Source organism: Procambarus clarkii, chromosome 81, assembly GCF_040958095.1.
Source record: "Procambarus clarkii isolate CNS0578487 chromosome 81, FALCON_Pclarkii_2.0, whole genome shotgun sequence".
Taxonomy (NCBI): Eukaryota; Metazoa; Arthropoda; class Malacostraca; order Decapoda; family Cambaridae; genus Procambarus; species Procambarus clarkii.
In genome coordinates, this window is record NC_091230.1 from 14,760,105 (window position 1) to 14,783,182 (window position 23,078).

The window sequence follows — 23,078 nt, forward strand, 5'->3', positions numbered from 1 at the left end:
CATACCGTGCCTTAATGTTGCCGCCGCCACCACCTTCCACACAACACCAGAGGTTAACACCTGCCCTCTCTTACCCAAGATAATGTCCACACTCAGGAGTCATTAAACATTTACGAAACCTTTAAGTCTTTCTTTAATCATGGCGACTTGGTTTAGATTTATTAAACGATTTATTATACCTGCTTAATGGGGGGTTCATGGAGCTCTTCACCTTTCCTGTCTGAATCAGCTAACACAAATGTGGCTCTCTTAACTCAGCGTATATTGGTTGGAGAAAGGCAATTGGGCACATTCCTGCAGGAAATGCCAGAGCGCTTGGTCCACCAGGCTGTTGTTTGGAGCGGCCCGCACGCCCACATATCCACCACAGCCGGGTTGGTCCGGCACTTCTTGAAGAAAACTATCTAGTTTTCTCTTGAAGATATCCACGGTTGTTGTTATTTATGTAATAGTGGAATCTTAACAATGCAAGATTATTATTGTTATCAACACCTCTTGGTGCTTCGGAGCGCATAAACTGTTCAGTAAAAGTAAACAAAAGCCGCCATGATTTAGGAAAGATTACGGGTTTGTTGAGTGGTTGTGTAAATACTTGATGACTCTTGGCCCAGCTTCCAACAACTGCCGCTACCACCACTACCACCACCGCTGTTACTACGTCTATCACCACCACCACCACCGCTGTTACTACGTCTATCACCACCACCGCTGTTACTACGTCTATCACCACCACCACCACCGCTGTTACTACGTCTATCCCCATCTACCACTACCACCACCGCTGTTACTACGTCTATCCCCATCTACCACCACCGCTGTTACTACGTCTATCCCCATCTACCACTACCACCACCGCTGTTACTACGTCTATCCCCATCTACCACCACCACCACCACCGCTGTTACTACGTCTATCCCCATCTACCACCACCACCACCGCTGTTACTACGTCTATCCCCATCTACCACTACCACCACCACCGCTGTTACTACGTCTATCCCCATCTACCACTACCACCACCGCTGTTACTACGTCTATCCCCATCTACCACTACCACCACCGCTGTTACTACGTCTATCCCCATCTACCACTACCACCACCGCTGTTACTACGTCTATCCCCATCTACCACCACCACCGCCGCCGTTACTACGTCTATCCCCATCTACCACCACCACCACCGCTGTTACTACGTCTATCCCCATCTACCACCACCACCACCGCTGTTACTACGTCTATCCCCATCTACCACCACCACCACAGCTGCCAATACAGCTAACCCCATCTACTACCACTACACTATCCCCATCTACCATACTACCCCACAATCGGAGATCCCGAATTCTACCACCCCTCACCCCCAACCTACCACCACCACCTCCCACTACTCCTAGAGAAGTTTGTGCAGAGTTAAGGACTATAAAGGGCAGACGAGACGGAAGGAAGGAAGGAAGGAAGGAAGGAAGGAAGGAAGGAAGGAAGGAAGGAAAGGAAAGGAAAGGGAAGGGAAGGGAAGGGAAGGGAGGAAGGGGCTCACAAAAACCAGTAGGGGTCATAACAGCCACAAAAACGTGGCGGGGACCACCTTGGTGTGGGCAGGAGCCAAGAGTGTGGGAGCTTCCTCCTCACTCTTAACTACATTACATATTAACACAACATGCACGCTACAGTGCCCGGGCTACACTAGGCTCCAGGCCGGCCATGTCAATGCCATGGAATTTGGCCAGAATTTTCTGACATTTAAAAAGCAGAGAATTAGACTAATTGTCTACTGCCCTGTTTGGCCATTGTGTAAACTACCCTGTTTGGCCATTGTGTAAACTACCCTGTTTGGCCATTGCCTAAACTACCCTGTTTGGCCATTGCCTAAACTACCCTGTTTGGCCATTGCGTAAACTACCCTGTTTGGCCATTGCGTAAACTACCCTGTTTGGCCATTGCGTAAACTACCCTGTTTGGCCATTGCGTAAACTACCCTGTTTGGCCATTGCGTAAACTACCCTGTTTGGCCATTGCGTAAACTACCCTGTTTGGCCATTGTGTAAACTACCCTGTTTGGCCATTGCGTAAACTACCCTGTTTGGCCATTGCATAAACTACCCTGTTTGGCCATTGCGTAAACTACCCTGTTTGGCCATTGTCTACTGCTCTGTGCATTTGTCAGAAATTTCTCACCAAATTGATTGGGAGAGAAGGTCTTCAATTGTAAAAGCACTTTCAACAGAAACATTATTTAGTCTGCTTTAATGCAAATCATGCAATTTTAACACTAGTAATGGTTTCTATAATTTGGATCAGTTTTTGATTGATCAGTTAAAAAACGATTTGAGTCAGATCGTTAATAGTTATGTCAGTAATATCTCATTAGTATTGTTGATTCCTTGAACTGACATGGGCCATTGGGCCTTTTGCAGCTTCCTCTGTTTGTGATCCTTGGGTCCGGGTTCCATCTCAGCGCCGGCAGAAACAGATGGGCAGAGTTTCTTTCATCCTGACGCTCTTGTTACCTAGCAGTAAATAAGTACCTGGAAGTTAGATAGCTGTTACGGAGCTGCTTCCTGTTTGTGTGTGTGTGTGTGTGTGTGTGTGTGGGGGGGGGGGGGTACGTAGTAAAAATTTTTTTTAAGGACAACTGGGTACGCAGTAGTTAGTAACAGTTGATTGATCGACAGTTGAGAATCGGGCCAAAAGAGCAGATCTCAAGCCCCGCAAGCACAACTAGGTGAATAAACACTCACATACACACATTGACATACTCACTCACTCGCTCGCTCTCGCAGGCTATCTGCATTACAATGTATTTAAGGGAGAGCACAATGGAGGCGCGCGCGCGCACTTTGAGGCAGGCAGGCACGCAGGCAGGCAGGCAGGCAGGCAGGCACGCAGGCAGGCAGGCAGGCAGGCAGGCAGGCAGGCAGGCAGGCAGGCAGGCAGGCAGGCAGGCAGGCAGGCAGGCAGGCAGGCAGGCAGGAACGCAGGCAGGCAGGCAGGCACGCAGGCAGGCACCCACGCAGGCAGGCACCCACGCAGGCAGGCAGGCACGCACGCACGCAGGCAGGCAAGCAAGCAGGCAGGCAGGCAGGCAGGCAGGCAGGCACGCAGGCAAGCAAGCACGCAGGCAGGCACGCACGCAGGCAGGCAAGCAAGCAGGCAGGCAAGCAAGCAGGCAGGCAGGAACGCAGGCAGGCAGGAACGCAGGCACGCAGGCAGGCAGGCAGGCACGCAGGCAGGCAGGCAAGCAGGCAGGCAAGCAAGCAAGCAGGCAGTCGGGTGTGGGAGTGATGTCTCCAGTGTGTGTGGTAAGGGCCATCTGGTTGCACTGTCAGCTTCTCGGCTTTCTCCTCACGGCCTCACACACTCCTCTGAGGGCCTCCCTCCCCGACCCCTTCCTTACACCTCCCTCCAACAATATATTTCATACACAGGCTACAATATATGAAATCATTTACTTTTGTCATTGTCATTGGGTCAATATTTGTTCGTATGTTGTCTAGGTGTAAATATGTTCCCTCTGCCAGGCTGGCCACGGAGTGTGGCGCCACACCCTCATTCTTCTCTAATCATTTTTATTTCTTCTTTGTTGATTTCCAGAGTAATTTGGTAAAGCGATGTTCCCTTACTCTTGTTGTTCCTGCAGTGAGCGGGGCTCAGAGCTCTTCACTGTAGGTCGCGTCACTGTTTCTGCGGTGAGCGGGGCTCAGCTCTTCACTGTAGGTCACGTCACTGTTCCTGCGGTGAGCGGGGCTCAGAGCTCTTCACTGTAGGTCACGTCACTGTTCCTGCAGTGAGCGGGGCTCAGAGCTCTTCACTGTAGGTCGCGTCACTGTTTCGGAAGGAGCCTTGTGGCATCTCTGGGGTTGATTTTGTTTTGTTTTAAGAGAGTGCCAAGTGTCGGGAGTGTGTTGTTGATGGCGAGCCTCGCATGGGCTGTGAAGGCTTCTTTCTCTAGGTTTCTCAAGGCTTGACATGCATGCGCCAGTGTTTGTATACACTGTATTCACTATTCAGCTAATGTGTGCCTTGGGCGTCGAGTAGTCGCTAGTGTCTCTGATTGCCTAATGGAAGTTCTCTTCCTGCTCATCATTTTGCGAGTAGTCAGGTTGAAGTAAAGTAGCTATTCATCTGATCTTCTCTTGAAGTCCCACCGTCTCTCTCTCTTCCCTAATAAGTCGAGAGTTTCTTCGAATGGAACTATAAGGGGGGGAAAGCGCCAAGCCATTAAGACTATATAGCACTAGGAAGGGGTCAGGATACGGATTTGGGATGGGACGTTCGTTACAAATAGGACCCGACCTAGTGGAGGCTTTCATTGTGACTGCTTCCTACCAGATAGGTACCTGTACTCCCTCACTCGTAAAGGCACTCTTCCAGCTATTCCTGCTTGTGTCATCACGTTCATGCAAGTCTCTTGTGTGGGTGTGTAGAATGCTTCCTGCCAGTCGAGCAAGATTGCCAGATAGCAATCTGGCACTCCCTTTCTTCGTCTAACGTCTACCTTGTTTTACTAATGATATATTGTTTATTACTGTTGGCAGTTTGTAAAGTGCAATTTTCCTGCACTGAAGCCATATTGGCGATTTATAAAGACTAAATTTGATAGGGGTTTCACCAGACTAGCTACACAAGGTATACGGAGGAGGGTGGGCGTGTGGGGGAGGGTACTGGAGGGTACCATCTTCTTGGTGCCTAACAGCTGAGTGGACAGCGCTTCGGATTCGTAGTCCCGAGGTTCCGGGTTCGATCCCCGGTGGAGGCGGAAACAAATGGGCAATGTTTTCAACCTTATGCCCCTGTTAGTGAAAGTTAGCAGCAAATAGGTACCTGGGAGTTAGACAGCTGCTATGGGCTGCTTCCTGGGGATGTGTCAAAAGATGGCCTGGTCGAGGACCGGGCCGCGGGGACACCAAGCCCCGAAATCATCTCAAGATAAGATAAGAGTGGGCGGGGAAGGGATGTTGATAATATTAAAAGCTACTACTGTGACCTTGGTGGGTGGTGTGTGGGCGGGGACCAGGGTGGGTGGTGTGTGGGCGGGGACCAGGGTGGGTGGTGTGTGGGCGGGGGGACCAGGGTGGGTGGGGTGTGGGCGGGGGGACCAGGGTGGGTGGGGTGTGGGCGGGGGGACCAGGGTGGGTGGTGTGTGGGCGGGGACCAGGGTGGGTGGGGTGTGGGCGGGGGAACCAGGGTGGGTGGTGTGTGGGCGGGGACCAGGGTGGGTGGGGTGTGGGCGGGGACCAGGGTGGGTGGGGTGTGGGCGGGGGAACCAGGGTGGGTGGTGTGTGGGCGGGGACCAGGGTGGGTGGGGTGTGGGCGGGGACCAGGGTGGGTGGGGTGTGGGCGGGGGGACCAGGGGGTGTGGGGTGTGGGCGGGGGGACCAGGGTGGGTGGGGTGTGGGCGGGGGGACCAGGGTGGGTGGGGTGTGGGCGGGGACCAGGGTGTGTGGGGTGTGGGCGGGGGGACCAGGGTGGGTGGGGAGTGGGCGGGGACCAGGGTGGGGGGGGGACCAGGGTGTGTGGGGTGTGGTCGGGGGGACCAGGGTGTGTGGGGTGTGGGCGGGGACCAGGGTGGGTGGGGTGTGGGCGGGGGGGACCTGGGTGGGTGGGGTGTGGGCGGGGGGGACCAGGGTGGGTGGGGTGTGGGCGGGGACCAGGGTGGGTGGGGTGTGGGCGGGGGGGGGACCAGGGTGGGTGGTGTGTGGGCGGGGGGACCAGGGTGGGTGGTGTGTGGGCGGGGGGGACCAGGGTGGGTGGGGTGTGGGCGGGGACCAGGGTGGGTGGGGTGTGGGCGGGGGGGACCAGGGTGGGTGGGGTGGGCGGGGTTATGGGGATATCACTTGCTAAGCTTGGTGTCTTGCGAGGTGGCTGGCCAGTCTTGGTAAGGCTCTTCATGTATGTGTACAGATAAATGCTTTGAAGCATTCATAAGTGTCCCCACTCATTCTTGTGAACATTTTGTTCATCTCTGCACACAGGTTGTGTGTGTACTCACCTAGTTGTGTTTGCGGGGGTTGAGCTCTGGCTCTTTGGTCCCTCCTCTCAACCGTCAATCAACAGGTGTACAGATTCCTGAGCCTATTGGGCTCTATCATATCTACACTTGAAACTGTGTATGGAGTCAGCCTCCTCCACATCACTTCCTAATGCATTCCATTTGTCAACCACTCTGACACTAAAAAAGTTCTTTCTAATATCTCTGTGGCTCATTTGGGCGCTCAGTTTCCACCTGTCCCCCCTTGTGTTAAATAGCCTGTCTTTATCTACTCTATCAATTCCCTTGAGAATCTTAAATGTAGTGATCATGTCCCCCCTAACTCTTCTGTCTTCCAGCGAAGTGAGGTTCAATTCCCGCAGTCTCTCCTCGTAGCTCATACCTCTCAGCTCAGGTACTAGTCTGGTGGCAAATCTTTGACCCTTTTCCAGTTTAGTCTTATCCTTGACTAGATATGGACTCCATGCTGGGGCTGCATACTCTAGAATTGGCCTGACATATGTGGTATACAAAGTTCTGAATGATTCTTTACACAAGTTTCTGAATGCCGTTCGTATGTTGGCCAGCCTGGCATATGCCGCTGATGTTATCCTCTTGATATTTGCTGCAGAAGACAGGTCTGGCGTCATATCAACTCCCAAGTCTTTTTCTTTCTCTGACTCCTGAAGGATTTCCTCTCCCAGATGATACCTTGTATTTGGCCTCCTGCTCCCTACACCTATCTTCATTACATTACATTTGGTTGGGTTGAACTCTAATAACCACTTGTTCGACCATTCCTTCAGTTTGTCGAGGTCTTCTTGAAGCCTCAAACAGTCCTCTTCTGTCTTAATCCTCATAATTTTGGCATCATCCGCAAACATTGACAGAAATGAATCTATACCCTCCGGGAGATCATTTACATGTATCAGAAACAAGATAGGACCGAGTACAGAGCCCTGTGGGACTCCACTGGTGACTTCACTGGTGTGTGTGTGTGTGTGTGTGTGTGTGTGTGTGTGTGTGTGTGTGTGTGTGTGTGTGTGTGTGTGTGTGTGTGTGTGTGTGTGTTCAGGCAATTTAGTACATCATTTTTGCTCCGTAACAAGTGAAAGGTGTGGCAGGTATAAAGGTGTGGGGGACATGGGCGTGCCCCGTGGTTCACTTGGTGCCCCTCGTCTGTGAAGCTGCTTGCTGCTGCTGCTGCTGCTCCAGTGACGCTCTGACCTTGGCTCATTTATTGTCCACCCAATGGCCATCCTGAGGGTGGTGTGTTCACCTAGTTGTGCTTGCGGGGGTTGAGCTCTGCTCTTTCGGCCCGCCTCTCAACTCTCAATCAATCAACTGTTACTAAATACTAATTTCCACACACACACCCAGGAAGCAGCCCGTAACAGCAGTCTGGTTCCCAGGTACCTATTTACTGCTAGGTAACAGGGGGCATCAGGGTGAAAGAAACTCTGCCCATCTGTTTCCGCCTTGTCCGGGAATCGAACCTGGGCCACAGGATTACGAGTCCCGCGCGCTGTCCACTCAGCTACGAGACCCCCTGTGTGTATTCACCTAGTTGTGCTTGCGGGGGTTAAGCTCTGGCTCTATGGTCCCGCCTCGCAACTGTCAATCAACTGTTGTAGAAATTCCTAAGCCTACTGGGTTCTATCATATCAACACTTGAAACTGTGTATGGAGTCAGCCTCCACCACATCACTGCCTAATGCATTCCACCTGTTAACTACTGACACTGAAAAAGTTCTTTCTAACGTCTCTGTGGCTCATGTGAGTACTCAGTTTCCACCTGCGTCCCCTTGTTCGCGTACCCCTCGTGTTAAACAGTTTATCCATATCAGTTTATCCATATCAATACCTCTGAGAATTTTATAGGTAGTGATCATATCTCCCATTACTCTTCTGTGTGTGTGTATGTATGTATTAATGAATAAATGAATGGATGAATGAATGAATAAATGAATGAGGGTACCACCACTGGTAGACCTTGGGGACTCTCACTGAACATTTTAATATTTTCTCATTTGGATCATTGATCTTCAATGTGTTCAAGGGTTCACTGAAAACCGAATCGTTCCTTAAGCCTCCGTATTTCACTCATTTCTTTATTAAGTGGGATGATGATGTCATTGTTAAGACGTGGGCGAAGATTGTGCCCCAGTCTTACATGTGTGTAATACTCTGAGAGAGTATTCCCGCCTCCCTCATACTTTATACTGCTGCTGCTGCCAATACTGAAGCTCTCCGTCTTTGGTGGCCCTCATACAGCCCCCCCCCCTCCTCTCTCTCCCTCTCTGCCCCTCTCCATCTCTCCCTCCCCCAAAAATCAGAACCTGTCTGTATATTTCAAACTAAATGTTTTCTTGCTATTATAGAGGCTGGTCCTGATCATTAGTTTATCTTAGATCAGATTTAAATATATCTGATCTTCCACTTGACACTGTACTCACTCAGTTGTGAGTACAGTGTACAGTAGTTTCATTGGGTCAGTTGATGGGGGGGGGGGGGTACATGTTCCAGATGTGAGTAAGGCGAGGAATGAATGGTCGCTTGTGGAGGGATGTCCTTGAGAAAGATGGTGTGTTATAATAGGTGTGTTGTGGGTGTCCACCAAGTTGGGCCATGGGCTACATAAGGAACCTTGAGTGTGTTGACCTTGTCAGTAGCAGGAGGCGTGAGCTTAGTCACCTGGCCTGGTGCTCTACCTTGTCATGGAGTGTGAGGATGGTGGGGGGGGGTGAGAAGGAAGGAACTATCGGGGGTGGGGGGGGGGGAGCGCCAAGCCATTACGACTCTATAGCACTTGGAAGGGGTCAGGATAAGGATTTGGGATGGGACGGGAGGCAGGAATGGTGTCCAACCACTTGGACGGTCGGGGATTGAACGCCGACCTGCATGAAGCGAGACCGTCGCTCTACCGTCCAGCTCAAGTGGTTGGACGGGGAGTGGGGGGGGGGGTGAGAGATCATTCACAATATTCCCCAAGTGAGGCGCCATTCACGGGGCCATTCAAATTTTCCTTTGGAACACAGGCTATTAAATATAGGCTGTTTTGTAATTTTTTTTCCAAATAATTGCGTCTAATTATTATGAACGTTCACCCCCCCCCCCCCCCCCCTTCCCTTCCCGTCCTCAACTACCAACTGCATTCCCAGCTCCCCGCGTGGTGTGTGTGTGTGTGTGTGTGTATGTGTGTGTGTGTGTGTGTGTGTGTGTGTGTGTGTGTGTGTAAGTGTAAGTGTAAGATAGAGCGAACACTTAATAACAACTGTTTAATGTATATATTTCTTTCAAGGTAAGGCTTGTGGCGCCGGTGGAGAGGAATAGTAAGTACTACTACTATTACTACTACTACTACTACTACTACTAGTAGAAACTTATCAGGGGACACATGCGGCACCAGTATTTTTAATGCACAAAGAGATCACATTAACGTGATGTATCAGTGTTTAGATTGGAATCCTGCTGGCGGCTCCTAGTGATGATCTCTTGTGCGTGTGTGATGTTGGTGTGGTGCAGCTTTAGTGGTAGCTACATGAGCATGACAGGATAGGTGATCTATTGCACCCTATGCAGGCGACGAGTCACAATAACGTGGCTAAAGTATGTTGACCAGACCACACACTAGAAGGTGAAGGAACGACGACGTTTCGGTCCGTCCTGGACCATTCTCCAGGACGGAGATGGACGGTCCAGGATGGACCGAAACGTCGTCGTCCCTTCACCTTCTAGTGTGTAGTCTGGTCAACTATTGCACCCTCTTCTTCAGGGAAGAGAATAACTATGTATAAACTGTAATATTTGCTGCAGATAGAGGTGAGGATAATACTGCAGAAGGCTTCTCCCTACTCTGCGTCGTGTGCAATGCACATTGCCGGCTGGACAACCCTTGCACACAGTACTGGGGGGGGGGGGTAAAAACAATTTATTTCTTCTGTCCTGTTAACTAGTAATGGTGAAGCTACAGCTGCTGCTTCTAGTACCAGTATGGTCATTACTGCTCCCTCTACCACTGCTAATGTTTTTGATAGACACGGTGCACTAGTTGATATCATCACACACGTTGTTTTCAACCCGTCCTCGACTCGAGTCCATTACATCCAGTGGTCGACCCCACATTCATAAAGTTTTACATGCTGTTCATTCAAGACGGAAATTCTCTCAAATATAAATTAATATTATATTAGCATATTGTGCATATATAGTGGACATATATGCACACTATGTATTTGGTTAGGTTAGGTGTTTAGGTTCTATTGGCGATTATTTGTATTTGTAGTACGTGGGTGAAGCCTTTCTAGCGTTGTAGTTCGAACAAAATTCGTCAGTGAAGCACTTATTCCGGAACTGTTCGAACGAAATCAGTAGAGTCGTGTGTAAACCGTTTTTCATTCATAAACAGGGGGGGGGGGTTGGCGGGTGCATTTTAATACTGTTAAAATTGATGAATGCGTCTGAGAAGGACGGGTTGTGGACTTATTATATCAGTCATTTTATAATAGAAGTTAATCTGCATGATCGCAAAGTTGCTTTCCTCGTGTTTGTTAAATTGTAGGAGTAACATGCTGGTAGTATGTAGGAGAAGGGGATACGCGCCACCGTAAAGAGCGGCTGTAGTAATTGTGGTGTTTGTGTGGGCCGTTGGTGACGGGTGATTATGTTGGCCAAGGAGTCGGTAGTTGCAACAAGCTACCAACTGCCCGTACTTGACGCTCTCACACTGCATCCAGATGAGCGCCCACCACTCTCAACAACACGTCATGGGAATGTATAAAGATGAGCGCCCACCACTCTCAACAACACGTCATGGGAATGTATAAAGTGATAAAAGGCTGGTCGATAAGACAATAAGGGGAGTGTTTGTGGAGAATAAAGGGGACCTTGATTGTCTCAGTGAACCAAATTGTGGTCACTTTAAGACGAAATGTGATTGTGGAAGGAGTGACATTGTACACTGGAGAGTTGAACCCTCAATCCCAAGACGTGGGCTGCCATAGCTAGGGAAACACTAAAGTTGTATACAGGTTAAATAAATAGCAAAATAATTTGGCAGTCAGACCTATCTGGGACACTTCCTTAACTCTTCCCCACACCAGTGATGCCCCATCCCTCGTGGTCAACTCCTCTCTCCCCTTCACTTACCCACCAGTGTCCACTGCCTTACACTTCCCTTACTCATCCCCCCACTCTTCCTTCCTTCCTTCCTTCCTTCCTTCCTTCCTTCCTTCCTTCCTTCCTTCCTTCCTTCCTTCCTTCCTTCCTTCCTTCCTTCCTTCCTTCCTTCCTTCCTTCCTTCCTTCCTTCCTTCCTTCCTTCCTTCCTTCCTTCCTTCCTTCCTTCCTTCCTTCCTTCCTTCCTTCCTTCCTTCCTTCCTTCCTTCCTTCCTTCCTTCCTTCCTTCCTTCCTTCCTTCCTTCCTTCCTTCCTTCCTTCCTTCCTTCCTTCCTTCCTTCCTTCCTTCCTTCCTTCCTTCCTTCCTTCCTTCCTTCCTTCCTTCCTTCCTTCCTTCCTTCCTTCCTTCCTTCCTTCCTTCCTTCCTTCCTTCCTTCCTTCCTTCCTTCCTTCCTTCCTTCCTTCCTTCCTTCCTTCCTTCCTTCCTTCCTTCCTTCCTTCCTTCCTTCCTTCCTTCCTTCCTTCCTTCCTTCCTTCCTTCCTTCCTTCCTTCCTTCCTTCCTTCCCCTTCCCCTTCCCCTTCCCCTTTCCCTTTCCCTTCCCTTCCCCTTCCCTTCCCCTTCCCTTTCCCTTCTCTTCCCTTCCCCTTCCCCTTCCCCTTCTCTTCCCTTCCCCTTCCCTTCCCTTCCCTTCCCTCCCTATTGCTGGGACCTATTGGAAGTCGCCCTGTCTTAGAAAGCAAATATTGTCCAATAAGTGATAACACAAACCCGGACATAATGGCGGTATAAAGTACAGTGTTTGGAGAGCTCAGTAATGCAATGTTCTCCAGAGAACATGGGAGAGGAAGAAAGATAACGAGGCGTAGTGGTACTGCTCATCAAAAACAAGACTTGTATAGATAAATATTAAGATATAAACCTTAGGACATACACTGTTGCGAGGAAGATTTAAGTGGAAGGGGAGATAATTTTGTTGGCAGTGATTTACCACCGCCATACAACCACTCGAGACTGGGACCAGTACGAGGGTTTCAACAGAGCATGAATGAATAGTGTAGCAATACTGTGGTCCAGGTCAACGCCGCCACGCTGCCTTCCTTGTAAGTGGTACCCGGCCACTAGTCGGGTACTCTGGCATGCAAGATGCCAGAGTATATTTACCCAAAGCTACGATGCATATATGTGTGTGCTGCTGGATTGTGTTTATATCTTAATGTAATATTTTGTAAACAAAAAGGCTGCGTCTGGCTAGCTCTGACGTCACAATATTTGAGGATACTTCAGAGGTCACTAGACCGAGTGTCACACCATTTGGTCACCACATGGTCCGGGAGACATCTCCCGTCACGCAGGGTGCAGTTGCGCCTCCACAGATCTCCAGTATCATCTTTTGATACTGGTAATGGCTCGAAAGGGCCACCACTTACGGGCTATTCATGCCCGTGCCACCTCTTGGGTGGCTTAATCTTCATCAATCAATCAATCGAGTGTAACGGATGGGAGGTGACCTAAGTTGTCACGGATCATCCACATCGCCCAGACTTGGTGGGCGGCCTGTCTCTTGCTGCCCACACATTACCGGGTGGATGTTCGAGCGCCCTGCCCTGCCCTGCCCTGCCCTGCCCTGCCCTGCCCTCTCTTCACCCAGTGCTGAATGAAGTCTTGCCTTCGTCTGACCCAAGAATTTGAGAAGCAACTATCTTTAATTGGTATGAAAGCATTTGGGGACCCTTGTACACGCAACCCAGGACTAACGGAACATAATTTGTATAGAGTGGTCAGTAGTGGTCTAGTCAGTGTTGCACGGCCCGTCGTCTGCCTGGGTCTAGACTATGGCAGTATGTCACCCGGGAGCACATGGTGGTTACGGCTCCTATTCCTGAGCCTCCTTGAGGTTACCTTGGGGTGCTTCCGGGTCTTAGCGTCTCCGCGGCCCGGTCGTCGACCAGGCCTCCTGGTTGCTGGACTGATCAACCAGGCTGTTAGAAGCGGCTGCTCGCAGCCTGACGTATGAGTCACAGCCTGGTTGATCAGGTATCCTTTGGAGGTGCTTATCCAGTTCTCTCTTGAACACTGTGAGGGGTCGGCCAGTTATGCCCCTTATGTGTAGTGGAAGCGTGTTGAACAGTCTCGGGCCTCTGATGTTGATAGTTCTCTCTCAGAGTACCTGTTGCACCTCCGCTTTTCAACGGGGGTATTCTGCACATCCTGCCATGTCTTCTGGTCTCTTGTGATAAGCCTCGGCTTATTGTCTCAAGAATAGAAGATACCGAGCACACAGGAACAGGACGATCTCTTCACAACGAAGACATCTTTCCAACAAGAGCGGTGACAGGATGAACAACCCAGCGGGTTTTCTTCCTATTGGGGAGTGTTTTCATGCTGCTGTGGCGGTGCGTCCACTCACAGGATGAGTGGCGCTGCCCAATAAACTCGCCCCTCGGGGCAAAATTACAAAAAAAAAAGTGCGCGGGATCTCGGCAGGCGACATTTGTTTTCCAGCTAGGGGGCGACACTTCCCCTGCTGCCAAGTGCCCCCTCCCCTGCTGCCACTAGTGTCCCCCTGCCCCTGGTGTCACTAGGTGAGCATGCGACACTTGCCGAGAGTGGGGTTGAGGGCGACGGTACAGTTGGAACTGGTGGTACATAAACACGGGCACGCTCAACCACACCTACCTACTCAAATGAGCCAGATGCTTTGAGAATTTGTTAGTATTAGGGTAGGTAGGTAGGGTCGGGTAGGTTAGGGTTATGAACAAATAATGCTCCCTAAGGGGACTTGGCGGAGGCAGACTGTACAAGGCTTCAAGTGTAGATGTGAGAGAAGCCCAATAGGCTCGGGGACCTGGTCACCAGCTGATTAAAGGCTGAGTAGCCGGACGAGAGAGCCGGACCTCCACTTACACCACTAGAATTTGGTGAGCGCGCGCGCGCTCACACACACACACACACACACACACACACACACACACACACACACACACACACACACACACACACACACATACATACATACATACATACATACATACATACACACATACATATACACACACATACATACACACACACACATACATATATTTCGGGCCTATTCCCTCGCCTTTATGGCGTAGATTGGGCTCTTAAAAGCCAGTGGGGGATGGCATTGTCCTCCCCCCGCCATCATTGCCTTAACAAGGACCAGCTGCTGCTAGGTTCTGAGGCAGACGTTGGTAGTGGTTGTGGCTCTGGGTGTGTGGTGGTAGTGCCAAGTGAATGGTGATGGTGTGTGTGGTAGCCACCTACAACCACCAACCATGGGTGCCGTGTGTGCTCTGGTATGTGTCCTCGTCGTCATATCAGACACAGACAAGGATACAAACTGCAGTACTGTAGCAGTCACTGCCCGATGACACCGGGGTTCTCATGCCAGTACTCAATATAGAGTACTGGTATATAGAGTAGCTATATAGAGTACCGTTCCTCAAACCTCCAGCTTTATGTTGATCAGTTAATCACTGGACCACAGAAAATACTATGTTCAATCAGGATAAGGTCCAGCTCCTGTGCTATGGAAAAAGATGAAAATATCAAAACAGAAACCATACATAAAGCGCAGTCAAACCATTATTGGAAGAAAAAGGAATGTGAAAGATTTGGGAGTAATCTTGTCAGAAGACCTTACTTTCAAAGAACACAATACAATTGTTGTTAAAACTACAAGAAAGATGACAGGTTGCATAACATGACCCTTTAAAAAGATAAGATTCCATATCAATGATAGTTTTGAAGACATTAGTACTCTCTCGGGTGGAATACTGTCGCACACTAACAGCCCCATTCACACCTGGAGAAATTGCTGACCTGCAGAGCGTGCAAAAATTATTTACTGATAGAATCTAACTGATAAATCATTTAGATTATTGGGATCGCTTAAAATTGTAAATCTGTATTCCCTTGAAGATACCTTACCTTGCAAATGGTTTCGGGGAGTAACGTCCCCGCGGCCCGGTCTCTGACCCGGCCTTTTTGTTGGTGTCTGGTCAAGCAGGCTGTTATAATTCAATCGTCTTACTGCTTGAATTATATTCATGCCTAAATCTTTGTTAGGTTTCTGTAGTTGCCTTTCTAATGGTGTAGGTTCATTCAGGTCTTCTGGTCCCATCTTCAATACCTTACACTTGTTGGGGTCAACTTTTAACAGCCATTTGTCTGACCTCTTGAATTTTTACAATTGGGCTGGACGGTAGAGCGACGGTCTCGCGTCATGCAGGTCAGGGTTCAATCCCTGACCTGCATGAAGGTAGACCGTCGCTCTATATCCCCCGAAACCGTCGCTTGGGGGGGTTCAATCCCCGACCGTCCAAGTGGTTGGGCACCATTCCTTTCCCCGTCCCATCCGAAATCCTTATCCTGATCCCTTACAAGTGCTATATAGTCGTAATGGCTTGGCGCTTCCCTGATAACTCCCTGCCTTCCTTCTGAATTATTTTTAAAGATGTGCAGTTGTTTGCAGTGGTCTTCGGGTTTTCCACTCCTCGTTAGCTTTGCGTCGTGTACAAACATTGACATGTACAAGCTCATTCCTCAGATGGGTCATTACAACATTAGGGAGAGCAGTAGTCTTAGGACGGAGCATGTGAAGAATATTGTTGCCCACTAACCGCCTCACTCCAAGTTGCTGGTCTGGTGAACGTGTAGACAATTTGACTGCCCGAATGAATCCATTTTAATACAACATCTATATTATTGGGATTGCTTAAAATTCCTCGAACTGTATTTCATATTTTGCATGGGTGAGTGTTACGTAATAATATACTGTTGGAACGTATTAGAGGGACTGATTCTAAATCTGCACATTGAAATTATTCCTTGCGAGACCACAAGTCATAGCAGAATGTGCAAGATAAGGACCCAACACTTTTCAACATACTTTCTTCAAATATATAGGAACATAACTAACAATATATTTCAGTGTTATAAAGATAACTTCATAGCTAAGTGTGCCGAAGGTGTTGGCTACTTCCTTATCTTACCTGACCAACCTGTGCCGCCTGCCTCCTCACACTGGCATCTTCTCGGCGGAACTTTACGCAATATTGAATGTACTTTAACTGCCTTCCCGACATCAACGTTCCTTTGTGAGCGTGGTTATGTACTTCTAGAGCCACGAGGGTAGTGCCCTCGTGGCTCTGCAGTCTCTCAACCGTTCGCATCCCGTGGGGATCCTAATTCACTATTGGCTATATCTTGTCTCTAGACTGTAAAGGCAGTTAAGTTTTGGTGTGTTCCCAGTCATATTGGTATTACCTTAAATGAAGGGGCGTACGCTGCGAGTAAGGAGGCTGTCCACACTTGCCCCACTTCCCATGAAGGTCTTCACTATGCAGATATCTTGCCTGCCTCTCAGTCGTCACTCCGAGGCCGCGGGCAGGGTCACTGGTCTCGGGTTACAGGTAACACTACTGGGCACTGTCCAGTTTGTTACCTTGCCTTCATTCAGGGGGCAATTTTTTTTTAATTAACACATTTATTTACATCTGCATTTGTGCAGCTACAGTGTGTGTCAAAAAACTATCTACGTGATGCTATAAATCCCCATCACACAGGATGGTTAGTCATACCATGTGATCAGTAGTGTGCATGTGAGGCATGTGATCAGTAGTGTGCATGTGAGGCATGTGATCAGTAGTGTGCATGTGAGGCATGTGATCAGTAGTGTGCATGTGAGGCATGTGATCAGTAGTGTGCATGTGAGGCATGTGATCAGTAGTGTGCATGTGATCAGTAGTGTGCATGTGAGGCATGTGATCAGTAGTGTGCATGTGAGGCATGTGATCAGTAGTGTGCATGTGAGGCATGTGATCAGTAGTGTGCATGTGAGGCATGTGATCAGTAGTGTGCATGTGAGGCATGTGATCAGTAGTGTGCATGTGAGGCATGTGATCAGTAGTGTGCATGTGAGGCATGTGATCAGTAGTGTGCATGTGAGGCATGTGATCAGTAGTGTGCATGTGAGGCATGTGATCAGTAGTGTGCATGTGAGGCATGTGATCAGTAGTGTGCATGTGAGGCATGTGATCAGTAGTGTGCATGTGAGGCATTTGATCTGTAGTGTGCATGTGAGGCATGTGATCTGTAGTGTGCACTGGCAAACTCTGAGTCAAGGTCCCCTCGGCCCAGTTTCTGATCAGGTCATATTTGTCGAAAGCTCTCACAAACTTTATATTACATCTGGTGATTGGTTTGTGTTATATGGTATGTAAGGTCACGTCATGGTGTAGTTGAGAGGAGCGGCGCCCTGCTCAAGATCCATGTTGTCCACGGCTATGTAGACGTTGTGACTTTTGTGTTGCTGCTGTTTAACACTGGAAGACTTTTGTGGTGTGATGTTAGCGCTATTGGTTTATACTTTGTTGCTACTGCTTTGCTGCGCCCGCTTTTGTGGAGAGACGCAATCTTTGCAGACTTAAGTGTGCCAGGTATTTTAACTTCAGGGGTCAGTTATGCCTCTTATGTGTAACGGGATTATTATAAAGTCTTAAGCCCTTGATGTTGATAGTTGTCCCTCAGCGTACCTATTGCACCTCTGCATTTCAATGGGGGTATTTTGCACATCCTGTCATGCCTACTGCTTTCATGTGATGTAATCTCCGTGTTCAGATTTTGAACCAGTCCCTCTAATATCTTCCACATGTAAATTATTAGGCCTCTCTCTGGCCTGCGCTCTAGAGAATACAGATTTATACCTTTTAATCGGTCCTAATAATTTAGATGTTTTACAGAGTAGATTCTAGCAATAAAAGTTTATTTCACGCTCTCCAGGTCAACAATTTATCTGGCCTTGAATTGGGGCTGTTAGTGCGCAACAATATTCCACCCTAGAGAGCACTAGTGTCTTGAAGTATCATCATTGGTGTGGCATCCCTTGTTTGTAAGGTTCTTGTTATCCAACCTGTAATTTGTCTTGCAGTCATGACAGCTACTTTATGGTGGTCTTTAAATGTAAGTTCTTCCCACATGATTATTCCTAGAGCCTTTACATTGATTTTTCGTTCTAGTGTTTTTGTTACCTACGTTAAGGTAGCTTAAGCTGCCTTAAGCGTTTACACAGTGAAAAATGTGACCATGTACGTGTAGCAGAGATATTCATCCAGACATGTTAGTCGAATTATGTTTATAAAGAAAGTTCTTACATTTCAAAGGAAGTAGCATAGCGGTGTCAGTAAAGGTTGTGTGTGACACAGAGGAATACGCTTATGTAGTGACCTGGGCAGAGCCATGATATAAAGCGTGATAATAACAATCATGTCAACACTACGTGTAGACGACTGCAATAACACTGGTCTTAATTTGGCCCTCGCTATCAGATCAAGACGGAAGTACATTATCACATAAGATAATGACAGAAGGGGAGAACAGATCAGCTACAGTTTTTACAGTAAATGTAAACGTTACTGAAGAGATCGGATACAGTTTTTACAGTAAATGTAAACGTTACTGAAATAATCAGTTATTAAAATTTATGCTTCGTTAATTAAAATTAATAAAGAATGATAGGTGAACAACTAATACTCAAGAATACGGAGTATTCTTGAGTACATAATAGCTCGTATTATGTAAGATGTCGGTGAGAGAGTATTCACCTAGTTGTGCTTTCGACCCGCCTCTCAACTGTCAGTCAATCAACTGTTACTAACTACTAACCGTTTTTTTCACACACCCCTGATTACTGTCACACATAGATGTGAGAGTAATTAGGTCAAGTGGAGGAGTAGGTCTGTATATTAAAGAGGAACTGGCATGCACAGAGCTCCTGAACTCGACTAATGAGGTGGTTGAGGTACTTGAAATTAAAGTAGAAAATATAAATTTAATTATTATTCTAATATACAACCCGCTAGTTGCAACACTTGAGGAATTCACTGAGCAGATAAACAAAATAGAGAATATCCTTGATAACTTAGCAAACCCAGTACCAGATATTATCTTCCTTGGAGACTTCAATCCACCCAGTTTAAAATGGAGAATAGTAAACAATAACATTGTAGCAGGAAATCAACCTGGAAATAACTAACTACAGGTCAGAGAACTACTGAGATTCTGTGACATTCTCGCACAATCAGCAGATTGCAGAACCAAATAGGAACGAAAACTCCATCCTAAAATTCTGAGTGTCTTAACAGAAAACGAGGAGAATAAATGGGGAGGTAAATGTAACAGCCCTATAAGTGCAATTATGTACTATGTTTGACAGTAAGGAAATGTACTTATTACTCTTAAACCGTACTGTCAATTCGGAGGATGGTTGCATCCTTTGCAGATGGCACAAAAATCTGCATGAAAATTACCTCTGCTGAAGACATTGAAAAACTACAAGCTGATATTAATAAAGTTTGACTGGGCAACAGAAAATAACATGTTTAACGGTGCTAAATTCCAGGTACTCAGGTACGGTAAAAATGAGAACCTTAAACATAATTCTGGGTACAAAACACAATCAAATCTGCCCATAGTAGGAAAACAGCATGTAAAGCATTTGGGAATAATGATCACTGACGACCTAACGTTTAGGGAGCATAACCAAGCAAATACTGCGTCAGCCAGAAGACATGATAGGATGGATTACGAGAACTTTCAAAGCCAGGGATCCCATCGCAATGGTTGTACTCTTTAAATCACTTGTCTTGTCCCTTCTTGAGTACTGCTCAGTACTCACTTTCCCCTTCAGAGCAGGAGAGATTGCTGAAATACCTGGGAATACAGAGAACATATACGGAATACATTGACGAGATAAAACACCTAAATTATTGGGATCGTCTCAAAGCTCTCCAAATGTACTCACTAGAAAAGAGACGAGAGAGATATCAAATAATATACACGTGGAAAATACTGGAGGGCCAGGTCCCTAATCTACACAGTAAAATAAGAACTTACTGGAGTGAACGATATGGAAGAAAATACAGAATAGAACCAGTGAAGAGCAGGGGTGCCGTAGGCACAATCAGAGAACACTGTATAAACATCAGAGGTCCGCGGTTGTTCAACGTCCTCCCAGCAAGCATCAGGAATATTGCCGGACCAACCGGGCTGTGGTGGATATGTGGGCCTGCGGGCCGCTCAAAGCAACAACTTTGTGGACCAAGCTCTTACGAGTCAAACCTGGTCTCGGGCGAGGCTTGGGGAGTAGAAGAACTCCCAGAACCCCATCAACCAGGAATCGAGCATGGGGGCCCAGGTGCCTGGTGGTGTAGAGGGGGGCCCAGGTGCCTGGTGGCGTAGAGGGGGGCCCAGGTGCCTGGTGGTGTAGGGGGGGCCCAGGTGCCTGGTGGTGTAGGGGGGGCCCAGGTGCCTGGTGGCGTAGGGGGGCCCAGGTGCCTGGTGGTGTAGAGGGGCCCAGGTGCCTGGTGGTGTAGGGGGGCCCAGGTGCCTGGTGGTGTAGAGGGGCCCAGGTGCCTGGTGGCGTAGGGGGGGGCCCAAGTGCCTGGTGGTGTAGGGGGGGGGCCCAAGTGCCTGGTGGTGTAGAGGGGCCCAGGTGCCTGGTGGCGTAGGGGGGGGCCAGGTGCCTGGTGGTGTAGAGGGGCCCAGGTGCCTGGTGGCGTAGGGGGGGGGGCCCAGGTGCCTGGTGGTGTAGAGGGGCCCAAGTGCCTGGTGGCGTAGGGGGGGGGCAGGTGCCTGGTGGTGTAGAGGGCCCAGGTGCCTGGTGGTGTAGAGGGGCCCAGGTGCCTGGTGGTGTAGAGGGGCCCAGGTGCCTGGTGGTGTAGAGGGGCCCAGGTGCCTGGTGGTGTAGAGGGGCCCAGGTGCCTGGTGGTGTAGAGGGGCCCAGGTGCCTGGTGGTGTAGAGGGGCCCAGGTGCCTGGTGGTGTAGGGGGGCCCAGGTGCCTAGTGGTGTAGAGGGGCCCAGGTGCCTGGTGGCGTAGGGGGGGGGGGCCCAGGTGCCTGGTGGTGTAGAGGGGCCCAGGTGCCTGGTGGCGTAGGGGGGGGCCCAGGTGCCTGGTGGTGTAGAGGGGCCCAGGTGCCTGGTGGCGTAGGGGGGGGGGGCCAGGTGCCTGGTGGTGTAGAGGGGCCCAGGTGCCTGGTGGCGTAGGGGGGGGGGCAGGTGCCTGGCGGTGTAGAGGGGCCCAGGTGCCTGGTGGTGTAGAGGGCCCAGGTGCCTGGTGGTGTAGAGGGGCCCAGGTGCCTGGTGGTGTAGAGGGGCCCAGGTGCCTGGTGGTGTAGAGGGGCCCAGGTGCCTGGTGGCGTAGAGGGGCCCAGGTGCCTGGTGGCGTAGAGGGGCCCAGGTGCCTGGTGGTGTAGAGGGGCCCAGGTGCCTGGTGGTGTAGGGGGGCCCAGGTGCCTGGTGGTGTAGAGGGGCCCAGGTGCCTGGTGGCGTAGAGGGGCCCAGGTGCCTGGTGGCGTAGAGGGGCCCAGGTGCCTGGTGGCGTAGAGGGGCCCAGGTGCCTGGTGGCGTAGAGGGGGGGCCCAGGTGCCTGGTGGCGTAGAGGGGGGGCCCAGGTGCCTGGTGGCGTAGAGGGGGGGCCCAGGTGCCTGGTGGCGTAGAGGGGGGGGCCCAGGTGCCTGGTGGCGTAGAGGGGGGGCCCAGGTGCCTGGTGGCGTAGAGGGGGGGCCCAGGTGCCTGGTGGCGTAGAGGGGGGGCCCAGGTGCCTGGTGGCGTAGAGGGGGGGGCCCAGGTGCCTGGTGGCGTAGAGGGGGGGGCCCAGGTGCCTGGTGGCGTAGAGGGGGGGCCCAGGTGCCTGGTGGCGTAGAGGGGGGGCCCAGGTGCCTGGTGGCGTAGAGGGGGGGGCCCAGGTGCCTGGTGGCGTAGAGGGGGGGGCCCAGGTGCCTGGTGGCGTAGAGGGGGGGGCCCAGGTGCCTGGTGGCGTAGAGGGGGGGCCCAGGTGCCTGGTGGCGTAGAGGGGGGGCCCAGGTGCCTGGTGGCGTAGAGGGGGGCCCAGGTGCCTGGTGGCGTAGGGGGGGGCCCAGGTGCCTGGTGGCGTAGGGGGGGCCCAGGTGCCTGGTGGCGTAGGGGGGCCCAGGTGCCTGGTGGCGTAGGGGGGCTCAGGTGCCTGGTGGCGTAGGGGGGCCCAGGTGCCTGGTGGTGTAGGGGGGCCCAGGTGCCTGGTGGTGTAGGGGGGCCCAGGTGCCTGGTGGTGTAGGGGGGCGGGGGTGGTGACCCACTTCTCACACATTCCTACCTAACCAGCAAACTTCCGATCACGCGTGTGCTTGTATCTGGTATGTTAACACTAGTGTGTGCTCGAGGCTACTGCCTCCACCCCCCCTCCCCTCCCCCCTTCTCCCCCCCTCCCCTCCCCCCCCTCCGCTCCCCCCCTCCCCAAGTTCTCTTCCCTATCCCTGTCTCTTCCACCCCTTCCCCTCCTCTCCCCACCTCACTCCTCCCCTCCTCTACCCACCTCACTCCTCCCCTCCTCTACCCACCTCACTCCTCCCCTCCTCTACCCACCTCACTCCTCCCCTCCTCTACCCACCTCACTCCTCCCCTCCTCTTCCCACCTCACTCCTCCCCTCCTCTACCCACCTCACTCCTCCCCTCCTCTACCCACCTCACTCCTCCCCTCCTCTACCCACCTCACTCCTCCCCTCCTCTACCCACCTCACTCCTCCGCTCCTCTCCCCACCTCACTCCTACCCTCCTCTTCCCACCTCACTCCTACCCTCCTCTCCCCACCTCACTCCTCCCCTCCTCTCCCCACCTCACTCCTACCCTCCTCTCCCCACCTCACTCCTACCCTCCTCTCCCCACCTCACTCCTCCCCTCCTCTCCCCACCTCACTCCTCCCCTCCTCTCCCCACCTCACTCCTCCCCTCCTCTACCCACCTCACTCCTCCCCTCCTCTCCCCACCTCACTCCTCCCCTCCTCTCCCCACCTCACTCCTCCCCTCCTCTCCCCACCTCACTCCTCCCCTCCTCTACCCACCTCACTCCTCCCCTCCTCTCCCCACCTCACTCCTCCCCTCCTCTCCCCACCTCACTCCTCCCCTCCTCTCCCCACCTCACTCCTCCCCTCCTC

At 50.8% G+C, this 23,078-nt stretch overlaps 2 protein-coding genes across 6 annotated transcripts in view; one reads left to right on the top strand and one right to left on the bottom strand.

The window, feature by feature from the left end:
• Positions 1-23,078, top strand: part of fwd (phosphatidylinositol 4-kinase beta fwd) — a 148,657-nt gene that overhangs the window by 31,268 nt on the left and 94,311 nt on the right. The window contains exon 1 of one of the 5 annotated variants that reach the window (XM_045766522.2): positions 9,280-9,298. The exons of the other annotated variants lie outside the window; for them this stretch is intronic. The gene's annotated coding sequence lies outside the window, so the exon portion shown is untranslated. Of the gene's footprint in view, positions 1-9,279; positions 9,299-23,078 lie in introns of those variants that run through there. 5 annotated transcript variants of the gene reach the window in all.
• The window catches only part of LOC123773104 (uncharacterized), a 57,770-nt gene that overhangs the window by 1,863 nt on the left and 32,829 nt on the right, over positions 1-23,078 (bottom strand). Inside the window, exon 4 of the mRNA XM_069315539.1 lies at positions 19,787-19,821. Coding sequence (XP_069171640.1) covers positions 19,787-19,821 — 35 coding nt within the window. The remainder of the gene's footprint in view (positions 1-19,786; positions 19,822-23,078) is intronic.